The following is a 22930-nucleotide window of genomic DNA, read 5'->3' on the forward strand; positions in this document are numbered from 1 at the left end:
TGCCTGTTCATTTAAACGACGACATCATTTTAGGTACTGACAATGCATATTTTTGAAAACGGGTTTCAAAGTGCAAGTTTTGAAACAGGCACCGTTATCATTTGCGTGTAAAAACCCAATACAGGAATCTTTGAAAACAGTGACGTCATGCACGTACATTTCGTATATGTTTCGTATGTAGACATACACTACGTGTCGATTTTAAATGCACGCGCGAACAAACATACACAACATTGGTGAAGTACCTGTTACTGTTGTTGCTTCAAAGTGTGGATTTACCTCACCAATATTACAACCCAACAGCGGAAACGCATCATATACAACACATAATTGTCACTTCCCTACAGGTACTGTCTACTTACAAGGTGACAGCACCAACTACTGGCCTGGCATATGTAATACAGCGTTTTTGGCGATTTTCGTGGATATGTGCAATAACTAATTATTTTGAAATCATTGTCATGTATACATGAAACTTTTTAAAAGCGCAACGTAAAAACGTTTCAGTTTTTGACTACATCTTTGTCATTTAAACGTAGCCTAAAGCAAGATCCCAATTGATATTCATGGCCAACTTCTGAAAATCATTTTCATGCTCATTTGCTGCCAAAATGTGGTGTTGCAATATTTCACAGATAATCAGTGCTATATTTTATATGAACACGTGTCATTGTCTGGGAGTGTGCACAACAAGAACCAGATCTTCTTGATTTCCTGCAATACAAAAAGAAAATCTGGGCAATTCAAGACTTGTCCTGTCCAAGCAAGATAAACAGGACTAAGGGTTTCAGTTTCCAGTTTACTGATTTCACAAAATTGTTTATCCCAACTGTACAAATTAAACTAGACTTTTGTGACTGGTGAATGCATGCGTGTACCTCAAGGCAGACAACAGTCATGATGATGTAGTTATAGTCTGTGCAGCTCCAGCGCAGGACATAGGTTCCTTCTTCATTTCCCTCCTGACGAAGTTTATGATTAGCATACTCTGTGCTGTAGAGACAACAGACAGAGCTAGTTGCAAAATGACTTTCCTGAAGACAGCTGTTATAATCTAAACTAATACTAAATAACTACAGCATTAAAAGCCAAACATTATTTTACCATGATTACAAGGTGCTCAGACATAACACAAAGTGCTATTGAATTGAATTTACACCAAATCCAACTCATGAACTTAACTTAGTTGTTTATGTTATACAAGTATCTATATTAACCACCATTTTCACTAAATAAAACCAAACCAAATGTATCTTGACTTCATTGCCGAGCAGTATTACATTTCTTATTGCCATGGAATTCTTATTATTTTTGATCCATTATTCATACTTGTGTCACGTCTTTGCAACTTAATACACAAGCACATTCTTGAAAGTCTAATACTTGTAAAAATGGGCATCTTGACAAAAGCAATGATACTAAACTGGTAACACTTTACAGAGTCACATTACAATGGTCATAGAAATATACATGTACCTATATTTAATTACTTTAGTGAAATTAACATTGTGTGACCATTATTAGACTGGGTCTCATGACACTGCAGCATTTACACAACCATTCAAAAGTTTGAGGTCAAGATATTTTAACGTTACTTAAGGAAGTCTCTTCTGCTCACCAAGGCTCCATTTATTTGATCAAAAATAGTGTAAAAACAGTGATCGTGTGAAATACTATTAAACTAAATTTTCCATCTGATTATATATTAAGATGTATTTTTAATTTATCAGTTGTGTTCCTTAACATTTTATGAAAACAATGATACATTTTTAGGACTATTCACTGAACAGAGAGTTCAAAAGAAGCGCTTTTAATAAAAATAAAAATAAATCTAGCATCAAGAATTCATTTCTTTTCCAAAAAGAAATTTTTTTTGACCCCATTTTTTTTTTTTTTTTACTGTAGAGTACATAATGAAAATATTTCCTCAGACTATATGTATGATCCTTGATTTGGACATCTAAAAACCAAAATATGCTAATATGGTCATACCAGATAGGTCCATGACAGCCATTTTCTAAATTCTGGACCACTGATGAGGGTGCGACTTCAGTGCACAGGTAATGATGAGCATCGACAGTCAATCTGAAGTAACCGTCAACCAGTGCAGCAAAGGACAAAGCTGCGTCACGATAAATCAGGTCCAACTCCTGTGGACCAAAGAAGAGGAACACCTTTGTAGAATAAGAACTGTAACATACCTGTCACTACTATCTACTTCATCCAATGAAATGTATTTTTATACACATGAATTCTTAAGTCATGACTCATGCCTGTTGGTTTATGGATCATATCAGTATGAATCATATAACCGTTACTGAGCAATGGAAGTTTTACGCAACATTTTGACCAGGTGCAGAGTTCTTGCCCTAAATTGCCACAATAAATAACATTTTTGCAGATGAGTAAACACAGCTATATTGTAAAACCCTGCCCATCATTAAATCTTCTTAGTCCACAAATCGGACTTCAAATTCTACTACATTAAATATCAAATATTCTCTAAATGGTTATGACTGTACCATATTCAGCATAAATGTTTGTACTGGAATCAAAATGCACCTGGTTAGGACACAGTGCAGCAGAAACTGAAATGACAAAATTACCATGGTTTTATTGTCTTGTCTGTAAATTGTGACACAAGACTCCTTAATGACGATGTGGGTGATTTCGTAAAAGTCAGAGAAAAGTGTCCATGCGCTGTCTTTCCTTTTGTCATTCTTCTGCTTGTTGTCAGCTTTGTTCTTTTTAGATTTGGTTTTGTCTTTCACTGTCAGAAGATTCTATTAAAAAGGATTCAAGACAAAAAAAACAAAAACCGAACTGAAACAATCCATGATATAAAATCCAGAATTGATGATAAATATGTAATTGAAATATATTACAAATCTACAAGCTCAGAAAACCTAAAGCAATAAACTCACTGGTACAGGCTTTCTCCTCCAGGAGATCCCAGTGGTTCCGGACACTTGCACTTCATAGCCCAGTCCGTCATCCCCCAAAGGAAGTGTGTGGGCCAGAAATCTCTCACTTTCGGCTGATACTTTCAGGCTCTTGGGCTCAATAGTCTCCCGACCCAGGCCCTGGGTCAGTGTTTCAAGAGTGGAGAGATACTTGACCTTCAGGTCATAGAGGGTTATGTTGCTGTCCTGGATGGTCTTGCTATTGAACTCGTTGAGGAAATTTTTGAAAACGTTGCTGATGCGTATGCGTGTGAGGAAGTTACGCTGCTTAATGGTCCGGTTCAGACTGTCTGGAATGAAACGCTTGTAGCTACAATGATAGAGAAGAATAAAATCACTTTCTTTAAGGGAGAAAAACAATATGATTCTTACTTTTTAGTGCTCATCAACACATACAGCAATTCCAGTATTCATTTCAGTAAACTACTCTCTGGGATACTTGAATCTGATTGGTCAATGACAGCAATACAAACACACTTGAACTGAGAATGCTCTAACTGACCAATCAGAATCAAGTAATCCAATGAGGTGTAGTACAAGAGGTTACCAGTTGAAAGTGCCATTCAAATACTGTCAGTGTCGATCCTTTTGCAGATGTATTATATGAATAATTATATTGTATGGGTCACCTTGTCTCAGCTCCAGCTCCAGCTCCAGATGAAGGCAGATTATTGCTCTTGGCATGATGGGTGATGGCCAAAACAGCCATTCCCAAACACTCGTTCTCAATCTCATGATGCTCTAACTCACTCTGGGGAGTGCGCACTGGGACAAGTCCCTTCAGAAAGTCATACTGGCCCTAAAACATAACAGATTTCTGGATTTACCATGCAAAAAAGTTAACATGATCTCTTTCTCACACACACGCACGCACACACACACACACACACACACACGCACGCACGCATGCACATTATTAGACAACAGTGTTCATAAAAGCCCCAGAGATGTTTGAATAAATGGCAGCAAAAAAAAAAAGACATTTAAATAGATATCGGACTTCAAAGAAAACAACCAACATGGTAACAACAGATACCACACGAGAGCATATTTGAATAATCAAACCGCAAAGCTCCTGGCGAAAAACAGGCGATATTACTTTTGTTTGAAGTTGTCATGGTGACATGAGCAACCATGTAAGTGATACCTCAGCTGTTTCCTGTACTCACCTGTGCAAACAGGTAGTCAAGAGATGCAGCATCCAGTAGAGGTGTCCCCTCAGGGCCCTTCTGAGAGACTACAACCCCTTTCTGCTTGCAAAGTGAGTGTCTCCAAACTGGAGATTCTGTCTCACTTGTGCCATGCCAGTTTGTGAAATAAAACCTGTGTAAACAAATAAAATCAGTTGTTAAAGGATACATGGATGTTTTTTTTTTCTTCTTTCATCAAAGCTAAACACATTTCACATCTGTCACAATTAACATTTTCAGAAAGCTTTTATTTTTGCTACTGTTCAAAGGCCTTTTAAGTTTAAATTTGAAAAAAATATTTTTTTTGCTGTGTAAATATGCTACATAAATTAATAAGTTACATTAAAAGTTAACAAAAGTTAGTGTACACATATCATAGAATACACTTAATGTTGTGTAAAAAAAAAGATAAATAAAGGTAAATATATCGGTGAACAGAATATTTGTCAAATTATGCAAAAAAAAGAATAATTAAATATAATAATAATAATAATAATATATATATAATAGAACAATGTAGTATCACTGTAGTAGTTTAAGAAATATCTCTGTATGACTGACAAAAAATAAATGAAGTATAAGTAGACAAATATGCACAAGTGTGTGTGTGTGTGCGCGCGCAAACTAATGTGTCATGATTATGAATGTGGTCTGAAAACCATGATGACAGTCGCTGATAGCACACAAAAACATACAGAACATAAAGGATCACAACAAAGGCTTACATTATGTAAATATACGAACATATGGTAAATAAGGTGCACTGGCTACACGCATTACCAAATCGTGTGACAACAATCAATAGAGAAAAGAACAATTACACCACCCCATTGCCACGCGAGAGCTCATTGTAAACAGGAAGCAGCATGAGTGTGAAAAGTGTGCTTCATGCCACAGAGGAAGAGAGAGTGTGCAAAGGTTGACCATAAACTGCTTGTGTGCAAAACAGGTGAACTTCACACAGGGAGACAGCAATTCTTTACCCACCATACACTTTGTATACAGTAACTGACTCTTATCTTAGTTTCACTGGTGAAAAGGGGAAATTGAGGGGAACCTAAAAATTTAGTTTAACTTTGCACAATTTACATCTTATTGAACAGTGAAATGTCTTTCAGAATATGAGCAGCTTGAAACCATGTCAAAGGATTCGTTTTTTTGTTTATATATGTATTTTATTATTGTTTTTGTCCTAAAAGGGGATTTTAACGGATTTGTAAGAGGTGTGCAACAGGGCTCTGTACTGTCCATATGTATTTCTAGCATTTCAATCAAACTAGAAAATATTAGGGCTGTCAAAATTGCTCAAAAATGACGTTTGAATATTCCCTCTAAAAAAACACGAATATTCGAACATCTGGTTGCGCATGTTGTCAAATGACGCACATTACGTCAATAACAGGACAAAATAAACAAAGAGACATAACTACTTGTATAGGTAGTCTATTTAAGTTTAAACATATATGACAACGTATTACCTACACAAAAACAAGGAAATCAACTAAAGGCCAATACGGCAGACCTCACGCTCTCTCACCCTCACGTTCTCTGCGCATAATGGTTTAAATGAACAAACACATTTTTGTGCAAGCAATTTAAGGTTGCGCTGTTGTCCCAAATATAGCAGGCTTTATTCAGTGATTGAAAACAATATTATTAATATTAATTGAAGTTTTACAGCATATAGAACTGACATTGAATGCTCCGAGCAAGCGGTGCTGTGGTAAACATAGAATTTTTCCTTGACATGAAACGATAAATAATCAAACCTCGGATCCATTACTTGACAGAACTCCCCGAAGCCTGCCCCATCCACGATATTGATCAGTCTCATGTCCTTACAAATGAACAAAATTAATTTATCTGTTTTGGCCTCTTGTCGTGTTGCAGACAAAGAGCTTGTGGCGGGGGATGCAAAGCAACGTTAAGTGTCAAGCCGTGACTGTTTAGCTGGAGTTCCACACATTATGCCATGCTCATTTTGGTGCACATTTCTGAGATGTGACCTCATGTTGCTAGTGGTCGAATGGTATGCTAACTGTATCTTAAATAGCTTGCACACAACTTTGTCTCGCGGGTCAACAATTTTACCTCACTTTCTCTGCTGCAGTTGAGTTGGGCTCTGCACTTGCTGGCATCTTCCATGAAGATGCGTCAACTTTCAGCAGTGATGCTGTGCCAGACAGTGCGACTTCTGTGACCTGTCCCTGAACCCTTAGGCGCGCCCACTCGCAAAGCAGACAGCCACGCCTCTACTACCGCGGGTGTTTTTTTCACATTTTTTTTTATTTGAATATTAATTTTCACCTTCGAAATTCACTATTCGAATACATATTCGAATTTAGAATATTCGTTGACAGCCCTAGAAAGTATTGGCTGATATTAAAGTAATTGCAGTAAGTGATTTTAAAAAACACTGCTGAAAAGTGTATTGGACCTAGTACCAAAACACACTTGTAGCCAATTAGCAGTAAGGGGCATATACACTCATGATGGACTCATCAGGAGAATGACTATAGAAAGTGAGAGATGGTAGAGAAAATACAAGAGAGAAAAGGCTCAGGGGAATGTAAGTTTAAAACAAAAGGTTACAAAAAAGGTTAAAACAAGATGGTTGCTTTATTTCTTCTCTATGCATGAGTAATGTAGGTTCTGTGTTTCACAGAACTAAGATATGCTGTCCTTTGCTTGAATATACTTGCGTGTCATCTTTGCTTGCTTGTTTCAGTTGCATTTTTATTTTCCTTCATTCAGCTATGATAAAGAGACATTGATTTCCACACCTTATAAAGTCTGGAACGTCTAAACCTTCATCACTGTCCATTTAAAAACATTGGCTCCAAAAGGTGTATGAAAAGTGAGAGAACATTCTCCTAATATACAGTTTTTTCTTTTGGTTCCCCTTTTAGTGATTATCTGTTCCATGTGTTGCATAGAGTGTATGTGAATGTAGGGGCAGAGTTATCAAGATGTGTGATCCTTTTGGTTAGGGACATGTTTATGTTGGTAATTTGAAATATCAACAGCGTTTGCCAGAAATTACTTACTGCACCTTTAACAGAACACTGACATCAAACAATAAATTTCACTAAACCAATCAATAAATGTCCAGGTTTTTAAAAAGGCAAAAGAAAACTTTTTAAAATTGAATTCAATTATATCCTATCATTACTATTATTATTAATGTAAAACATAACTATATATTGATACGTTTTCTTATAAAACTAATGAGAATTTTGTAGTGAAAATGTCACATAATTCCAAAAATCCTAATAGTTCAGCATGTAGACAAAAAAACTTACTAGAGAATTAAGAATAATGTAAGGCATTGACCCCTGGAATTTCTAATGGGATTTTTAAACAGCAGTTTTTAATTTTTAATTTAATGTCAGATGTGCTTTAAAACTGTAATGCAACAAAGATGCTACATAATAACTACAACTGGTTGCAAATTTCTAACACACACCATTAGTTTTTAGTTGTAAAATTTTTAAAGCATACTATAATTTCAAAATTCATGTTCCACGTTTTCTTGTTTTTTTGCATATTTAAAAAATATATATGTTCAAACTTGATTCATTTTTTTATTTGTAAACTCCAAAATCTTACATTTTGGGGATTTTTTTTTCAGCAGCCCTCAATTGTGCACACTCACCTCATACGGTAATGAAGTTTGATGCTGGTCTCCTCCGTGATCTTAAACACATGATTGGGAGCATACCAAAGATCCTGGCTCTCTTCATACAATGCAAACAAGTTGTGACACAAAGGTGAGATGTCTGGGGAAAAAACATATTCACAATTAGAGCCTGATTCTTATTCTAGAGACAGGTTATTTTTATACCTGTCATTCTTATAATTCTCAATGGCAAATAACCTCATTAGATGATGCCTAAGAGGAAATACTCCTAACTTATGACAGTTTCTGAGAAAAGTTTACCAAGGAAAAGTATTTGACAAGCTTTAACTGGAACATGAAACAAAAGTGCGTCAAAGGTTTGTACATCTCTTATTCAAAAAGGAAAACGATACAGTACATTTCATTTTAGTTTGATGACCTGGTGTACTAAAGTTACAGATCACAATGCTTGAGCAATTTTTCTTTGAATTAGTTATTTTTATGTTTTCGTTTCACTTTTATTACCTTTTTTATGTCTAGTAAATACAGTTTTTATTAATTTTTTATTTTAGGAATTTAACATGATATACAAAGCAAGGAGTATGAATAAAACAACAACAAAATGAGAAACAAAAATTAAAGAACAAAAATAGTAAGGCTAACAAATAAAGGTTTTCATTCATTTTTATCTCTGTATTATTAGCTATTAACTTACAGTGAATTTGAGATATACATTTGAACCCACAATCTTGGCATAGTTAGCGCATCTTAGAAATATTCAATCAGATGGATTTTACATTATATATATATATATATATATATATATATATATATATATATATATATATATATATATATATATATATAAATAAGGAGTACTGAATACATAACCTTTGAAGTAAAACCAGTAGCTAACTACAGAGTGTGAAAACAACTGTGTGAAACAAACACCATCGTAGTTCCTCTCCAGCAGCGGCCTTCTTGTCTAATATAAACTTCCCTTTCCTCTCTCATTGTCCAAGCCAGCTTCTGTCCTTGTCCGTGACTTTGAGGAAATGATGGATGTGATACTAAAACCCAGAAGCCATTTTGTGGCTGAATACTGATCAAGAGCCAAAGAGACAGATGTAGTGTTCCATTGGGAGATGGAAAGGGTCAGACTGGGCAGTCAGTCACAGCGCTTCTCATACTAAAGTCAATGTCCTGTCATAATCCACCCATGTCACATGATGATACCAACAGTAAAAACCCTTTAAGTTCCTCTTTTGTATTCTATGAAATGCTGACGGTCCAAAAGCCCCCTTCCTCAATCGCACAATCAAAATATGAAACCGAATGCATGGGGGAAAAAAAGTCAGTTTTATGCACATATTGATATTGACCCTATTCTTTCAGTGCTATGTTCTTTCAACAGCCCATTTGATGGAAAAACACCAAAACCTAGTCCACTGATAAAAGTGCACATGAAATCACAGATGCTCTGTGTTATTAAATGTAACTCATACTTTGCTTTGACAACTATTCCCATCCAAATAGTTATGATGAAATGATGCATCACTGAAAAGAAAACATACCATGATAATGACCACACTATATGTCCTCAGAGATGCATTAGAGAGTGTAATACTTCAGAACTCGAAATAGGTGGCTATCCAAAAACTTACGGCATCTCCTGGCAGCCTCCACGCACAGGTCTTCCGCAGTATGGCAGTCTTTGAAGTACTTGAGCTGGTGTGTGTCAGGCAGGTAGAAGTGGATTTCCAGTCCTTTCATTACAGTCAGAACGGTCATCTCTGCCTTCCTCTGTCTTTTCATCTTCCCACACAGTTGCCTGCCCAGCTCCATGACTGCAAGTTCTGGCATCCAGACACTGCAGGATAAACAGAAGTAACACAGAGATTTATAGATGAACTGTGGGTCCCTGCTTTGACGAGCAATGGTTTACTGCTTAAGTTGTGAAATAACATAGCATTTTCCAAAGGTTACATTTATAACATCATACACGAATGAACCATAAATCACATTTCATATCGATTTTTCAGCAACAAGTTAGTCAATATAAGGTTGTCATAATAGCAACTTGATTTTCAGTACTACAACAAAAACTATTATGCTTGTGAACACACTCCTTTATTAAAAATAACAATAATAAAGTAAATAGGAATCAATTTAAGTAACTGAATCAGAATGATTGTGATGCTTTAATTTATTTGTATTTAATACCTTTATATGTATTTTACTTAATAAAGAAGTATTTTCCAGAATTTGTACGCAAAAATAAATGATGTATTTTCAAATAAACAATCAATTACACTACAGGCCAAAAGTTTCAGATCAATAAGATTTTAAAATGTTTTAAAATGTCTTTTATGTTCACCGAGGCTGCATTTATTTGATCAAAGATTCAGTAAAACAGTATTATTGAAAATAAATATTATCATTTTAAAAAACCTATTTGAATACAATTTAAAATAATTATTTCTGTGATGGCAATCATTCTAATATTCTGAATTAGTTCTTAATATATTTGTAATAATTTTCTTATTATTAATGTTGAAACACAGTGATACTTTCTTTTCAGAACCTTTTGTGTTGACATTAACAGCTCACTAAGACACGCATTTTGACCAAGATGCCCAGTTTTGAATATGCATGTGATCATTTGAAAGTACTCTGTACTACTGATACTTTAGAAAGGCAGAATCATTATAATTGTAAATGGACAAAAAACTGGACTGAGGGTGTTGAACTCAAATCTTGGGACCAACGGCAGGCCACAGATGAAGATAACGGCAGCAGTCGACAGATGATCACACACAAGTGAGAAGCAGCAGTATACCAACACAGGTACAGTAATTATGATGAAAAAAAGAGACAAACATGGGAAGAGAGAAAAAGCTATTTTTGAGCTCAATATAACCAAAAAATCAAATCGGACTATATATTTTTACTAATGCTTTTCAGAGCATTGCAAACTTGGCTTTTTTAATTTGATGCTAGTGCTAATAAAATCTAGACAAAAAAATTTTATTTGAATATTCTAATTATAATTTGCAATATGTCATGCAATGTGTTGTTATAACATCATGATTTGAATATTGTTTGAATACACTGTCCACCAAAACAAAACCAAGCTACAGTCCTGACTGTAGCTGGAGATACAGCAACCATATTACTGTTCATCAACAGAGGTACAACATACAGTACTCAATGTCCTCTCAATATTTGCCCTCAAGAGTAGCTATTTAATTCAACCCCTTTGAAGTGGCTTTAGTGAAATCAAAAAGCTGAACCAACTGAGACAATTGGTTTGATTTGATGAAATATTAGTAGATTGAGATCACAAATTCAATCAACATTCATCACATTCACCTCACAGCCTGAGCAGAAAGTATTTTCAGAGATAGGGTCAATTTTGCATCGAATTACTTTGAGCATTACAGGAACAAATGATAATTATTATTTTGTGTGTGTGTGTGTGTGTGTGTGTGTTATATAACAAATGAATTCATTTAACACTTTAATAGTGTTGGCATAATGTGTAAAACTGATGTTTGCTAAAAAAAAAAAAAATCTAACAATGGACAGTTTTCACAGGATTGTGATGACTAGTTTAATGGTCATTAGCAGTGTAAATCTAATAAAACTAGAATATATAAGTGTGTGTGTGTATATATATATATATATATATATATATATATATATATATATATATATATATATATATATATATATATACTTTTTATGTATGCACATTTATAACACTATGCTTTGTATCATATCACATTTGCATCAGCTTACAAATAAAAAAAGTTGACACTAATGTGAGGGGTTTTTAATGCAGCGTCTCTCTCTCTCTCTTTTTTTTTCTTTTTGAAAGTCATGAAAACACTATTGTGGAGTTTTTCTTTTGCTATAAGGGCAAATGGGAATGGGAAAAATATATTTGTGGTACTCTCCCATTCACTGCTCTTGAAGTTAACCCAACTGTGATGACTTCCACGGCTGAGAAACCCGGAAATCTGAAAAAGGTCCATGCTTAAAAAAAATGTATTGCACCAAAACATTTTTATTTCATTTATGAGAAATATAAATGTATCAATCACAATTTTTTCCCAAATCAGTTAGCCCGTAGTATTGAGTGATTTGAATGTTTTTTAATACATAAATAAACCATGCTGTCTATTTAATTTTACTAGTAATAATTCCTCAATAATAAAACCTTGTACATTAGAGTTACTATGTGACACGTTCACATAATAGTTATGAAATGTAACAATCAGGCTAACAGGCTGGGTAACAATTATTACATTTAATAAATTGTGATTATTTCAAAACTAAATATATTAATATATATTAATGTATAATTATAATAAAAAATAGCAACAAAAAAATGCAAAACCTAATTTAAAAAATGAATAGGAAATAACTTTTTTTTTTCAATTGAGTAAAGCGATAATAGTCGATTAACCTCTACAGTGTCCTCCATAAGTATTGGAACAGTAAAGATAAAATTGCTTTCTCTGCTGTGGACTCTCGACATTTGCAAATATGATTAAAAGATGAATATGCGACAAAACTACTAGAATGTCACTTTTTTTTTTTTTTCTTTTGACATACATGCTTTACCAAATAAAAAAGGACAGCACTTTGAGTTCATCCCACTATTTGATGTGAGCATAAGTATTGTGAGCATAAATATAACAGTTTAATTTAAGGGAGATGTAAAAGATTAAAAGCTAATATTTAGTTGCAGATCCCTTGCATGCAATCAGAGCAGTGAGTCTGCAACCCATAGACATCACCAGACTCTTGGTCTTATGCTTTGAAATGCTTCTCCACAGCCTTTAATGCAGCCAATTCCAACTGTTGCTTGTTTTTGGGAGTTTGTCTTTAGTCTCCTCTACAGATGGTAAAATTAATGATCAATCAGATTTAAATCTGGAGATTGATTTGGGCAATCTAAGCCTTTACATTTCTTTGCCCTGATAAAGTCCTTGTCTGAACTGGCAAGGTGTTCTGGGTCATTGTCCTGATCCAATATGAAGTGCTTTCTAATGAGTTTGGTGGCATTTTCTTGAATACTGGTAGCCAAGATGATTTTGTACCCTTCCAAATTCATTCTGCTACTGCCATCATACATAAAGTCATCATTGAAATGAAGAGGTCCTGTTCTAGAGATAGCCATGAATGTCCATGCCATGACACCACCTCTACCAAGCTTTACAGATGAGCTTGTATTTGCATTTCCCTTTTTTCTCCAAACTTTTGCTTTCCAATCACTTAGATAAAGGTTAATCTTTGTCTCATCGGTCCATCAACTCAGTTCCAAAACTCCACTGGCTCACATTTGTGAAAGATCTTGTCTTTCTATTTTTGGTGCTGATCAGAGGTTTGCGTCTTGCTGTGTATCTTCTGTAATTCTGTGTCAAATTCTCCTGCGGACTGTAGATTGACAGAGCATCACCCCAGCTTTCTGGAGGTTGATGGTGATTTTAGGGTTCATTTTCTCATCTTTTATGATTTTTATCTGTCATCAGCTACTGTTGTTTTTCTCAGCTGATCAGGTTGTCGTTGGTTTACTGATGTCACCGGTAGTTTCCAAACTCTTGATTTCTCCATGCCCTTTGTTTTTCCTATAGTTCTAAATGACTTCATCTTCTCTATAAGCATCCAAATTGCTTGCTTTTCTTTCAGAGTAGGCTTCCTAGTCTTCATCTTGGTTTGTGTGTGTCATCGTCGAATTACTTAGATTACAAAGCAATGGATATAACTGATAAGACACATTCCCTGCTTTTAATATCTGAAGAATCAATGCAACAGGGCACAGCTGAACACTTAGAAACCTGTGAGGCAACTGTTTCAGTACTCATTCTCACATCAGATATGGAGATGAAACTCTAAAGTCTTCTTAGCTGGTAAAACATCTTTGTGTTGAATCACACAATAATAAAATGTGATACTGTAGTTTTGTCTCATAATCATCTTTTAATCATATTTATAGGTTTCTTGACTTCACAGCAAACAGAACAATGTTGTCTTTACTGTTCCAATACTTATAGAGGGCACTGTATATAGGCTATATGTGTGTGTGTGTGTGTGTGTGTGAAATATATCAGATTTAATAAAGATAACGGATTTAAAACAGACGTGTATTGCGGTGCTCCATAAACAAGTTCACAGAAAGGATGACAACACGCATTCGGTTTGTTTGTTTTATTTTACAAGACAAAAAAATCTTCTGTTTTTATTGTGAGTGTGCACAAATAAAAGTAGACCCTTTTGCAGATTATATCTTAACTCCAAAAATATATATTTTTTATGTCTCAGCTGTTCGATTGTGCTGGCCCCTTCACGCAAACAACAATCATATTCTAGCAATTCAAACTTACATTGGAGTCGGTTCATTATCAAAATAAAATACAGTCCACCAAACATATAAAAGGTTACACTGGTCATTTTAGAACGACCTTAGTATAGCAATCCACTTTGCTATTATGCCAAGGACGTTTTTGATCATGTAAAGAGGATGATCTTTTCTGTAGGCTATATAATGGGGAATACGTGTAAAGTACAAGCCTAGTAGTACTTACATTATAAATAATAGCTTAACATTCAAATACATTGTGAATATGGAAACATTTGGATTTGTGTTTAATGAGACGTGAGCAATAACCTCCAAATATAGCCAAAGCCGCGCTCGCTCCGTCTCGTATGCACACACACATGCACTGTTACAATCTGATTGGGGAAGTCACAGCTTAATGGTTAGAGATTAGGACTCGCAATCCAAAGGTTGTGAGTTCGAGTCTCGGGCAGGCAGGAATTGAAGGTAGACAGAGTGAATGCACAGCACTCTCTTGAGCAAGGCACCAAACCCCCAACTGCTACCCGGCACGGCAGCATAAATGGATGCCCAACGCTCCAAATGTGTGTTCACGCGGTTCACTGCTGTGTGCACTTTGGATGAGTTAAATGCAGAGCAGGTTAACGATTAATTGATTAATTGATCATTCATTTTAACGACGTTTGATCACGGAAATGATTGGAAACTGACATCCCTAATGTATATATAGTAGAGTCCATGATTATGACAACAATCATAATTGTCGATTATTCCCTTGAAACTGTAATTGCGATTATAAATTATGTTTATTAATGTATATTATTTATTAAAACAATGGAAAAACCTTTGAGATAATATATTGAAAGAAAAAACATATCTTAAGCGTGCAGAATAACATAAGTTGACTTTGATTAATTGTAATTACTACGTAATTGTGTCATCCATAATTGTAATCGCGATTAGAAATTTGATTAATTGTGCATCCCTTATATATAGCTTATATAAATATTTAGTTTTAGTTTCAGCTAATATAGATATTAAGTGGAAATTTTAGAAAGGTCAAGAACCTCCTTCAGACCCTTATTTGTACAGAGGTTTTGCATTTCAATAAGCATCCATCAGTCAGTATCAGTGATTGATGTTTTTCTCTCTGCACTCATGACTTTAAGCAGAGCTTTGTTTTGGCTGATATCTAGTCTTAAAACAGAACCATTACTGGATTCCTCGACCAGTCTTGTTAAATGGCCAAACTTGGCAAGCTTTCCAGATGTTTGTTACTAGCGTTCCATTTAGTTCCTTTTCCTTTCTAATGTTTTTACTTAAATTTTAGGAGAAGTTCTTCTTTTCAGATTGCTGTGAATCAAGCCAGTTTGCTTTCTCATTTCCTAAGATGCCGTCCTAATTCATCTTGGGAACATGGGAGAAGGGATAAAGTTTAAGTTTGCTATTCTCCTGCAAGCTGTCTCCACCTGCTTTGGTACGATTCACAATGCCATTCTTCTGTTTACTTGACAGTGGCCTCATTTCCTGAGGTGTTGACGTGTCGCACTCCGATAAAGCCACGGTTAGCACTGTTCCTTCACTGCTTCAGACCCTGCGCCTGTTCTGCTGGTAGACCGCTTGAGTATATGCGTCAAATGTGTGTAGGTGCGGGAACCTGCTGTAACTGTTTTATCCTGTTTGCAGGCACTAAATACCGCAATGAAAACCTTTTTTCAAATGAACATAAAACAGAGGTAAGTTTAGTTTTAATCGACAGCTTCCTTCATCATGGATATACTTCTATATCAATAGTTAAAGGTTATCATATTTATATCACATAGGTTAATTGTATTCTAGTCTTTGTTATTTCACCTGATCATGTAATAATCTGCAATGTCTTTTTTTTATCTTGAATTTGATTTATGCAATCAAATTCACACCGCTTTTGGGTTATTTTTCTGTATAATAACTGCAGAGCATCCCTCTACAAGTTATAAACAGTTTACCTTTTCTTAAATGTTCCCAAGTATGTCATTCATTATATCAGGTACAGTATGATTTAATGAAACATCTATAAATAAACATATTTTCCACAACTGTAGACAATCCCATTTCTTATATCATTCTTTCAAAGAAATCATTAGCTTCAAACAAGAACCTTATTTGATCATTAACTTATGATAAAACACCAAGGCCTATATTGTTAATTTAATTTCTCTACAACAGTATTCAATTTTTCTTTATTTTACTTTCACATAAAAACAGTTAATTCTGCAGCTTACTATAACAAGAGCTATATCTCTTTCTATTATGTTTTGACATGTATGAATGAATAATGCAACTTGACTGTGTCATACTCTTTACCGAAAACTGCCTATGGCAACTTAAATACTTTTTGTGGCATATTTCAAAACATTTATTGGTTGCTCTCGTCATGAAGCCCTCGTTAGTTTACAGTAACACAACCCGTTTCAGAACACCATACTGTACAACACGTACTATTCTGAAGGGAAACTCCATTTGCAGTGTTCAGTAATGGCCACACAAAGAACACGGTAAGATCTCGCAATTTCTCTTTGCCCTCACTTCATGACTAAACCCACTTCACAATCTGCTTTCAATTTTTTCTATCTTTTATTTTGACACTTCTGTACAGACACCAATCATATCTTAAAGAGGCTCCTGAAAAGACTAATTAACCAACATCAGGATGAGAGCTATAGAGTGATCAATACTCAACTTGAATAGATGTCTTTTGATAAAGTTTTATTGATTAATTAAAACGAAACTGACATAGAATCTTAAGGGATGAGATTATGAAATCATAAGTCACTATAGTGCTGTAATTTAAATGGGTTTCCCTACTAATGCAGGCTCTGTGGGAATAACACTTCTCAATTTTCTTCAAAAATCTTCAGATAAGGGGTGGGGAACATAACGATGTTTTTTTTTTTTTTTTTTTTATGAGTAGCCATCACTCAGTTCCATAATCGTTTTAAACAGCTTAATCCATTAGACAGAATGTGATATGATTGAATTGGTTCTGACACCCATCATACTCAGAGTTCATTATCAGCAGTAGATAAAGACTGATCATTGTTTTACAGTTTCAAAAATATTCACCATCCAAGTTATCACATTTCTCACAAAAAAAAAAAAAAAATAATAATAAAATACCAAAACAACATAAATATAACTTACTTATATTGTTATTTATAAAAACAATATGTATTATTTGTTTGTATTTCTAGTATATGGTGTTTACATTTACTGTTGTGAAATTCAGGAATAAGCAGTGTATATAAACATAGCATTTATGGACAAAAAAATGATCCTCATCGGTCGATCTCTGCAAAGCGCATCAACTATAACGCAACCCCAAACACTTTTGTTCAGCAAATATAGCTTGTGATAACAGTGTACAAGCGTTCAATTTCGATCGACAAAACTGCAGTCACAGCAGCAACAAGTTTAACCATTTAACTACTGTTCAGTCAGAGAATGAGAAAGACATAAAAATGAGTGTCAATGTTAAGCAAGTTAGCAACAATAACACACCAAAAAAACAAAGCTAATGATTTTTCTTACCACTTAAAATCGCGAAGGTTTAATAAGGAGCTAGTGTGCTTTATAAAATAAAAAATAAATTTAAAAAAGCGCAACTTTTCATTATTTTACACCCAGTTAGCAGCCTCTAAAACATCCACTATTAGTTATTATCAGTCAGACAAAGATTCAAATCAACAGTTTGCAAGTAACTGCATTTACATCTACAATTTAAGTCCAAATATGACTGATTCTGCACTATAGACTCAAATGAGCTACTTCTTTAACACTTTAATCAACATATTAAACTGACAACAAAGCGTCGAACAACTTGATATTTACTAACACCGCACATGAAAAGAACAGAAAAGACAGACATACAACCAGACCCCCAAACATAGAGTCAGGATGTAAAGAGTTACGGCCCTCGTCCTTACCTCGACTGGCAAAGCTACTTCCGTTTAATTTCGATCATTACAGACGTCTGAACACTTCCTCTTGATATTTTCTTGATGTAAAGTGCTCGTTATTTAACTCCAAAATGCTCTCGGGTAGCAGACGTTTATCTCACGTGAATTTTGTCCAAAACAAACTTCTCTTCACAGCGGTACGAACCGTGGTTGAGACTTCTTGATCAACTAACCTTTCCTGTCAAGCGTCGACCACATTCCCGAAAATAGGGTAACGACGAGCTTATGTCACATGCCTCCTACTGGTCCACCCGGCTGTCAATCAAATGCGGTGCCAATGGAATTAACCCTTAGGTGTTGAGTAAGCTAGTGGAGTTTTGTTATGGCTACAGCACAGCTCTCTCTCTCTCTCTCTCTCTCTCTCTCTCTCTCTCTACTAATTACTATTGTGCATGCCTTGTGCATTGAATGTTAATCCTTTGTGTATTGCTGTGATGTAAACATAAATCCATAAATTGCCCAAAACATCAAATGTATAGCCTATACTTTTTCACCAATTATTCTAACATCTTGAGAATAATTTCAAAATACATCTTAAAGCTCTGACTTTAGTCAAATATTGCAGAAGCATTAAAAATATGGATGATGCCCACTGAATGAAGATTCAATTCAACCATTAATAATATATTATTATAGTAAATAATTACTGCTAACTAACCTTTGTTACTAGGCTATGCTTCTCAGCCAGAAGTAATGCTAAGACATTACTGCGTTATATATATATATATATATATATATATATATATATATATATATATATATATATATATACAGTATATATATATACACACATATATCTAACAGTGAAACAGTAGATTCATAAATAATACATTTATTCATAAATAATTTATAAATATTTTATATACAGAAATTAATATTTGAATAAAAAATATATTAATGAACTATTACATTTCATTACGTTTTTTTTTTTTTTTTTTTTTGTCCATAAAGCAGCTGTGTCCGTTTTACAGGTAGGTAGCCCGCAGTCTCTGTGTTTTAGAATAGATACCAGCAACCACAAAGTCCTCTCTAGGACTTTAAGACCAAGAGGTTAAAGCCTGCCACGAGGGAGGGACTTCCCGTCCTCAACATTAGTTGCCAGAAACTGTGGGCTGCAGTTTCACAAGAGGGCTGCAGAGCACACTGGTAGAAATGTGGCAGATCAATAAGTTCAACAGTTCGGGTAGTCATATGAAACAGTATTAGAGTCTATGTACTGGAGTTTGATATGTTATAAGAGAAAAATGATAAGTACATATTATAAATAAAATTTTGTCTATACAAACGTTGCCATTTGAGATATGTCATGATTATTTGCACCATTACACATTTATATCAAATATGCGTTGATATATGTTGATAATGATACTCAAATAAATGTTTGTCCAGTTGGAAACCCCTATCTTTGGATGAGTCATAGGCTATAATTTGTCCGTAATGAGTCTACGTGCAGCACTGCCATAAGCAGTCATCTTAAAGCTATGATGCGTTTTTCATCTGAGGAAAGACAGAAATTCAGCAGTGGCTGGGAACAAACTAATATTTAGATAAGAGGATTTTTTTTGGGTGTAAACATCAAACTGAAAAGACCCAGCTCTTCAGATGAGAAAACTTTTTTTATTTAGTTTTTTTTTTTTTTTACTTTTTTAAACATACAGTTGTATTATTGTATGTTCATGTAATCACAACATTACCACTTAATCATTTTGCTGTATGATTCTAAAAATGTTCAGATGACTCAGAGTTAAAAGGGGTGGTGTAACATGGGGCAAGTGACAGAGTATAATGCCTGGGTCTATTTTATTAACAGCATGTGTACATTTCTGTATTTATGTATAAAAAGGAAGAATACATTTATTATACTATATATTTTAAACTTTCATGGTGTGTATCCAGATGTTTTGAACATAAGCTTTGATATATATTATATATAACAATTATTTAATATAATCTTCTAGAACTGAAAATTTACATTTCTTTCTCTGCTGAAACAATTTTAAATGACATTTTGAGATTTTCTGAGACTCCGAATGCTTTAGGTTTTGGCCATCAAGTCTTTCCCTTCATGGCTTTTAAATGTATAACATCACCAATCAGCCCAAATTTATAGACACAGAAAAAGCATATATTATTTTTAAAACTTTTATTTGAGTGGTTTTCAAAGTGTTTTATGCAAGTAAACATCTTTTCTTTTTTGTATTTTTTATGTAGAACAAGTTGCCCTAAAACAAATGTTATTGTATGTAGGGATTGGAAATCTTTTCCCATTCCTACTAATATTTGCACAATTTGAATAATAAATAAGGATGCTGTAAAGCTAATGTTGTAGTAACTTTTTGTAGTCTTTGAAAAACATAGAAACTAAAGTGTGTGCAAAGTTTGATTATAAGTGTATATTTGAAAATGACATTTCTGTGCCAAAAACATTTAAACAGATAATTCCTTATACTTAAAGTAAACAGATAAATAATTCATGTTTATACCAGTATGCATAAAAAACAAATCACCCTCAAGAACAAAAAATGAAATAGAAATAAAACTATTTATTATAACAAATGTTACAGAGAACACATAGAAGAAAGTGTAGAAAACATTAGCTGAAATGTTTTTGTTTTTTTATTTAATTTTAAATCTACAGGAAAAACATGAATGAAATGTAAGTAATCTATTCTAAAGTGTGTGTGTTTTTTTAACCCCCCCCCCCCAAAAAAAATGTCAAAATACATTTCATTTATCTAGTTACCTTTTTCACCTGTAAAAAAAATATTTTTGTGAGGCTAGATGTCAAGATGGCAGCCATCCTTCAGTTATCACAGTACTGTACCTTTAAGATGGACAGCATCAGCACTGTGATAACTGAACCAGGGCAGCCTGTCAAATCAAGCAGAGCCAGGGCAGTCGTTCTTCACACATCTTCTTGTCCATGTTCACTCTGGGATATCAACTTTGACTTCATATATCAATGTGTGATGTTTACTGTTTTCAAGATATAACAATCAATGTATAATATAGGCTCAATAAACTTGACATAACATCTGTGTGTGTGTGTATAATATATATATATATATATATATATATATATATATATATATATATATGAGTAGATGTAAATATTTTATTATTAAACAACTTGTACAAAGCAGAAATAATATAATATCAATATTGGACTTCATGCCATATTTTCATTGGATACACCGCATTAGATGTCAAATGCCTATCTGAGAGCAGGAGATTCGATACCTTCGTTTTGAGCTTTAATTATTCATACTGTGACGACACACTTGTTATGGTAACTCTGACTCCACCTTTTATAATCTGTTCTTGTATTTGGCAAGCGCTTGGCTCCTCCCACATCATCCCAAAGGCCCCGCCCACAACATCCCCGCCCTCCGTGTGAATCTCTTCTTGTAAACAACTCCATCAGCGCGTCGTGTTTGCCATCTCAGGACGGTGGAAACGCCTGCCAAATTATGAAAAAACATCTGCGTAATATTCCTTTAGCGGCTGTTTCGGGGGAAAAGGAAGAAAATCATTTCAATGGGTTAAAACGGGAATACATAAGCGGTTATAATGTGTTGCGACTTCTTATAGAAAAATGTTAAATGTTGATAAAAGTGCAATTTTAAATACAAAGCTTTATGTTAGGAACATTCGGGCAATATCAGTTATACATTAAACTCTACATGAATACAATACGTGTTTGAGCAATAAGCCTGTTAGAACGTCATGAGGTCTATAATCAATTATAAATAAGTTATTATACGAAACGGCATTACATGATATACGTCATATAATATCACAACAACTATTGTAAATATTCTGCATCTATAACAGTTGCTTCACTTGCTAAATAGATTGGTTTATTTGTCTGATATTTTTGAGCTGTACTGATGCGCGCTAACGCCCAACAGCGCGCGCACACACCCCTCTCATGGCAAAAACAAACACCACATACTTCTAACGTGAAAACATTAATATAATAATACCATCACAGTTAAACATATGTACTGTCTTACCGACTACAAAAGTACGTACCTGCATTTTCAACGCTGAACTCCCTTGTTTACGTGAATATTTTTAATGACGCAGCAAGCCTTACAGCGAACAACGTGATTGTCGCCATTTTTTGTTGTTATTGAAATCTTCAAGCCATGTGACAATAAAATAACACGCTTCCGGGTCCCGACGCTCAAAGTTCACCACTTTCTTTAGTGCAGAATGACTCCTATCAGGTTTAAAAAGTCGACCGATTCTGACATTGCATAGCCGAGGTGAACTGCGTTTAATATGTCTTATCTTCTGACGCCACCGTAAGGCACCTCGGAAATAAATGTTTGCCATGTGGATTAATAGCTGACTATATCGGGGGGTTTAACCTTTTTGTCTCCAAAGCCTACCTATGTGAAATATTTCCTGAGGATTTTTTGATGTAACGATGACATAACAGCTTGTTTTTAAACTTTTTTTGTCAGAAACAAGTATCAATAGAAAAAAAATTTTAACCGATTAGTTTTGTTATTCAATAATAACAACAACTAGACGTTGAAGTGATAAATGAATATGAAATATGTCAGTTTACATCAAAGTTGTTTTGTGTGTGTTTTAGTATTTAAGAAAAGGTAAAAAAAAAAAAAAAGGTAAAAGATTTTGCAGCCCAATTTGCGCACATGCATCACAGTCAACAAACTTACCATGTCCTAAATCAAATCAGACAGGGACACCAGTTTTGCCCATGTGTTGACAGTTTGTAGCATGTGAAGAGAACAATAGCCGTGTTCCGAAAGATAATGCGCACTTACTGTAGCCTAGTATAT

General features: G+C 34.4%; 1 protein-coding gene and 1 long non-coding RNA gene across 2 annotated transcripts in view; both read right to left on the bottom strand.

Moving 5' to 3' along the window:
• Window positions 1–18329, bottom strand: part of jak1 (Janus kinase 1) — a 34788-nt gene extending 16459 nt beyond the window's left edge. The window contains exons 1-9 of the mRNA XM_052559705.1: window positions 18084–18329; window positions 9437–9642; window positions 7809–7932; window positions 4133–4286; window positions 3593–3762; window positions 2925–3273; window positions 2607–2783; window positions 1993–2150; window positions 879–993 (exon numbers count right to left, since the gene is read on the bottom strand). Of these exons, the coding sequence (XP_052415665.1) occupies window positions 879–993; window positions 1993–2150; window positions 2607–2783; window positions 2925–3273; window positions 3593–3762; window positions 4133–4286; window positions 7809–7932; window positions 9437–9635 (1446 nt within the window). The 5' untranslated portion in view covers window positions 9636–9642; window positions 18084–18329. The remainder of the gene's footprint in view (window positions 1–878; window positions 994–1992; window positions 2151–2606; window positions 2784–2924; window positions 3274–3592; window positions 3763–4132; window positions 4287–7808; window positions 7933–9436; window positions 9643–18083) is intronic.
• A 2310-nt stretch (window positions 18330–20639) lies between these two features.
• LOC127960130 (uncharacterized) lies at window positions 20640–22440 on the bottom strand. The gene is made up of 2 exons (XR_008154332.1): window positions 22152–22440; window positions 20640–21620 (listed from the first exon to the last, which is right to left on the bottom strand). It is a non-coding gene; the product is annotated as an uncharacterized LOC127960130 (long non-coding RNA).
• Window positions 22441–22930: the final 490 nt, after the last annotated feature.

Source organism: Carassius gibelio, chromosome B6 (genome assembly GCF_023724105.1).
Source record: "Carassius gibelio isolate Cgi1373 ecotype wild population from Czech Republic chromosome B6, carGib1.2-hapl.c, whole genome shotgun sequence".
NCBI classification, from domain to species: domain Eukaryota; kingdom Metazoa; phylum Chordata; class Actinopteri; order Cypriniformes; family Cyprinidae; genus Carassius; species Carassius gibelio.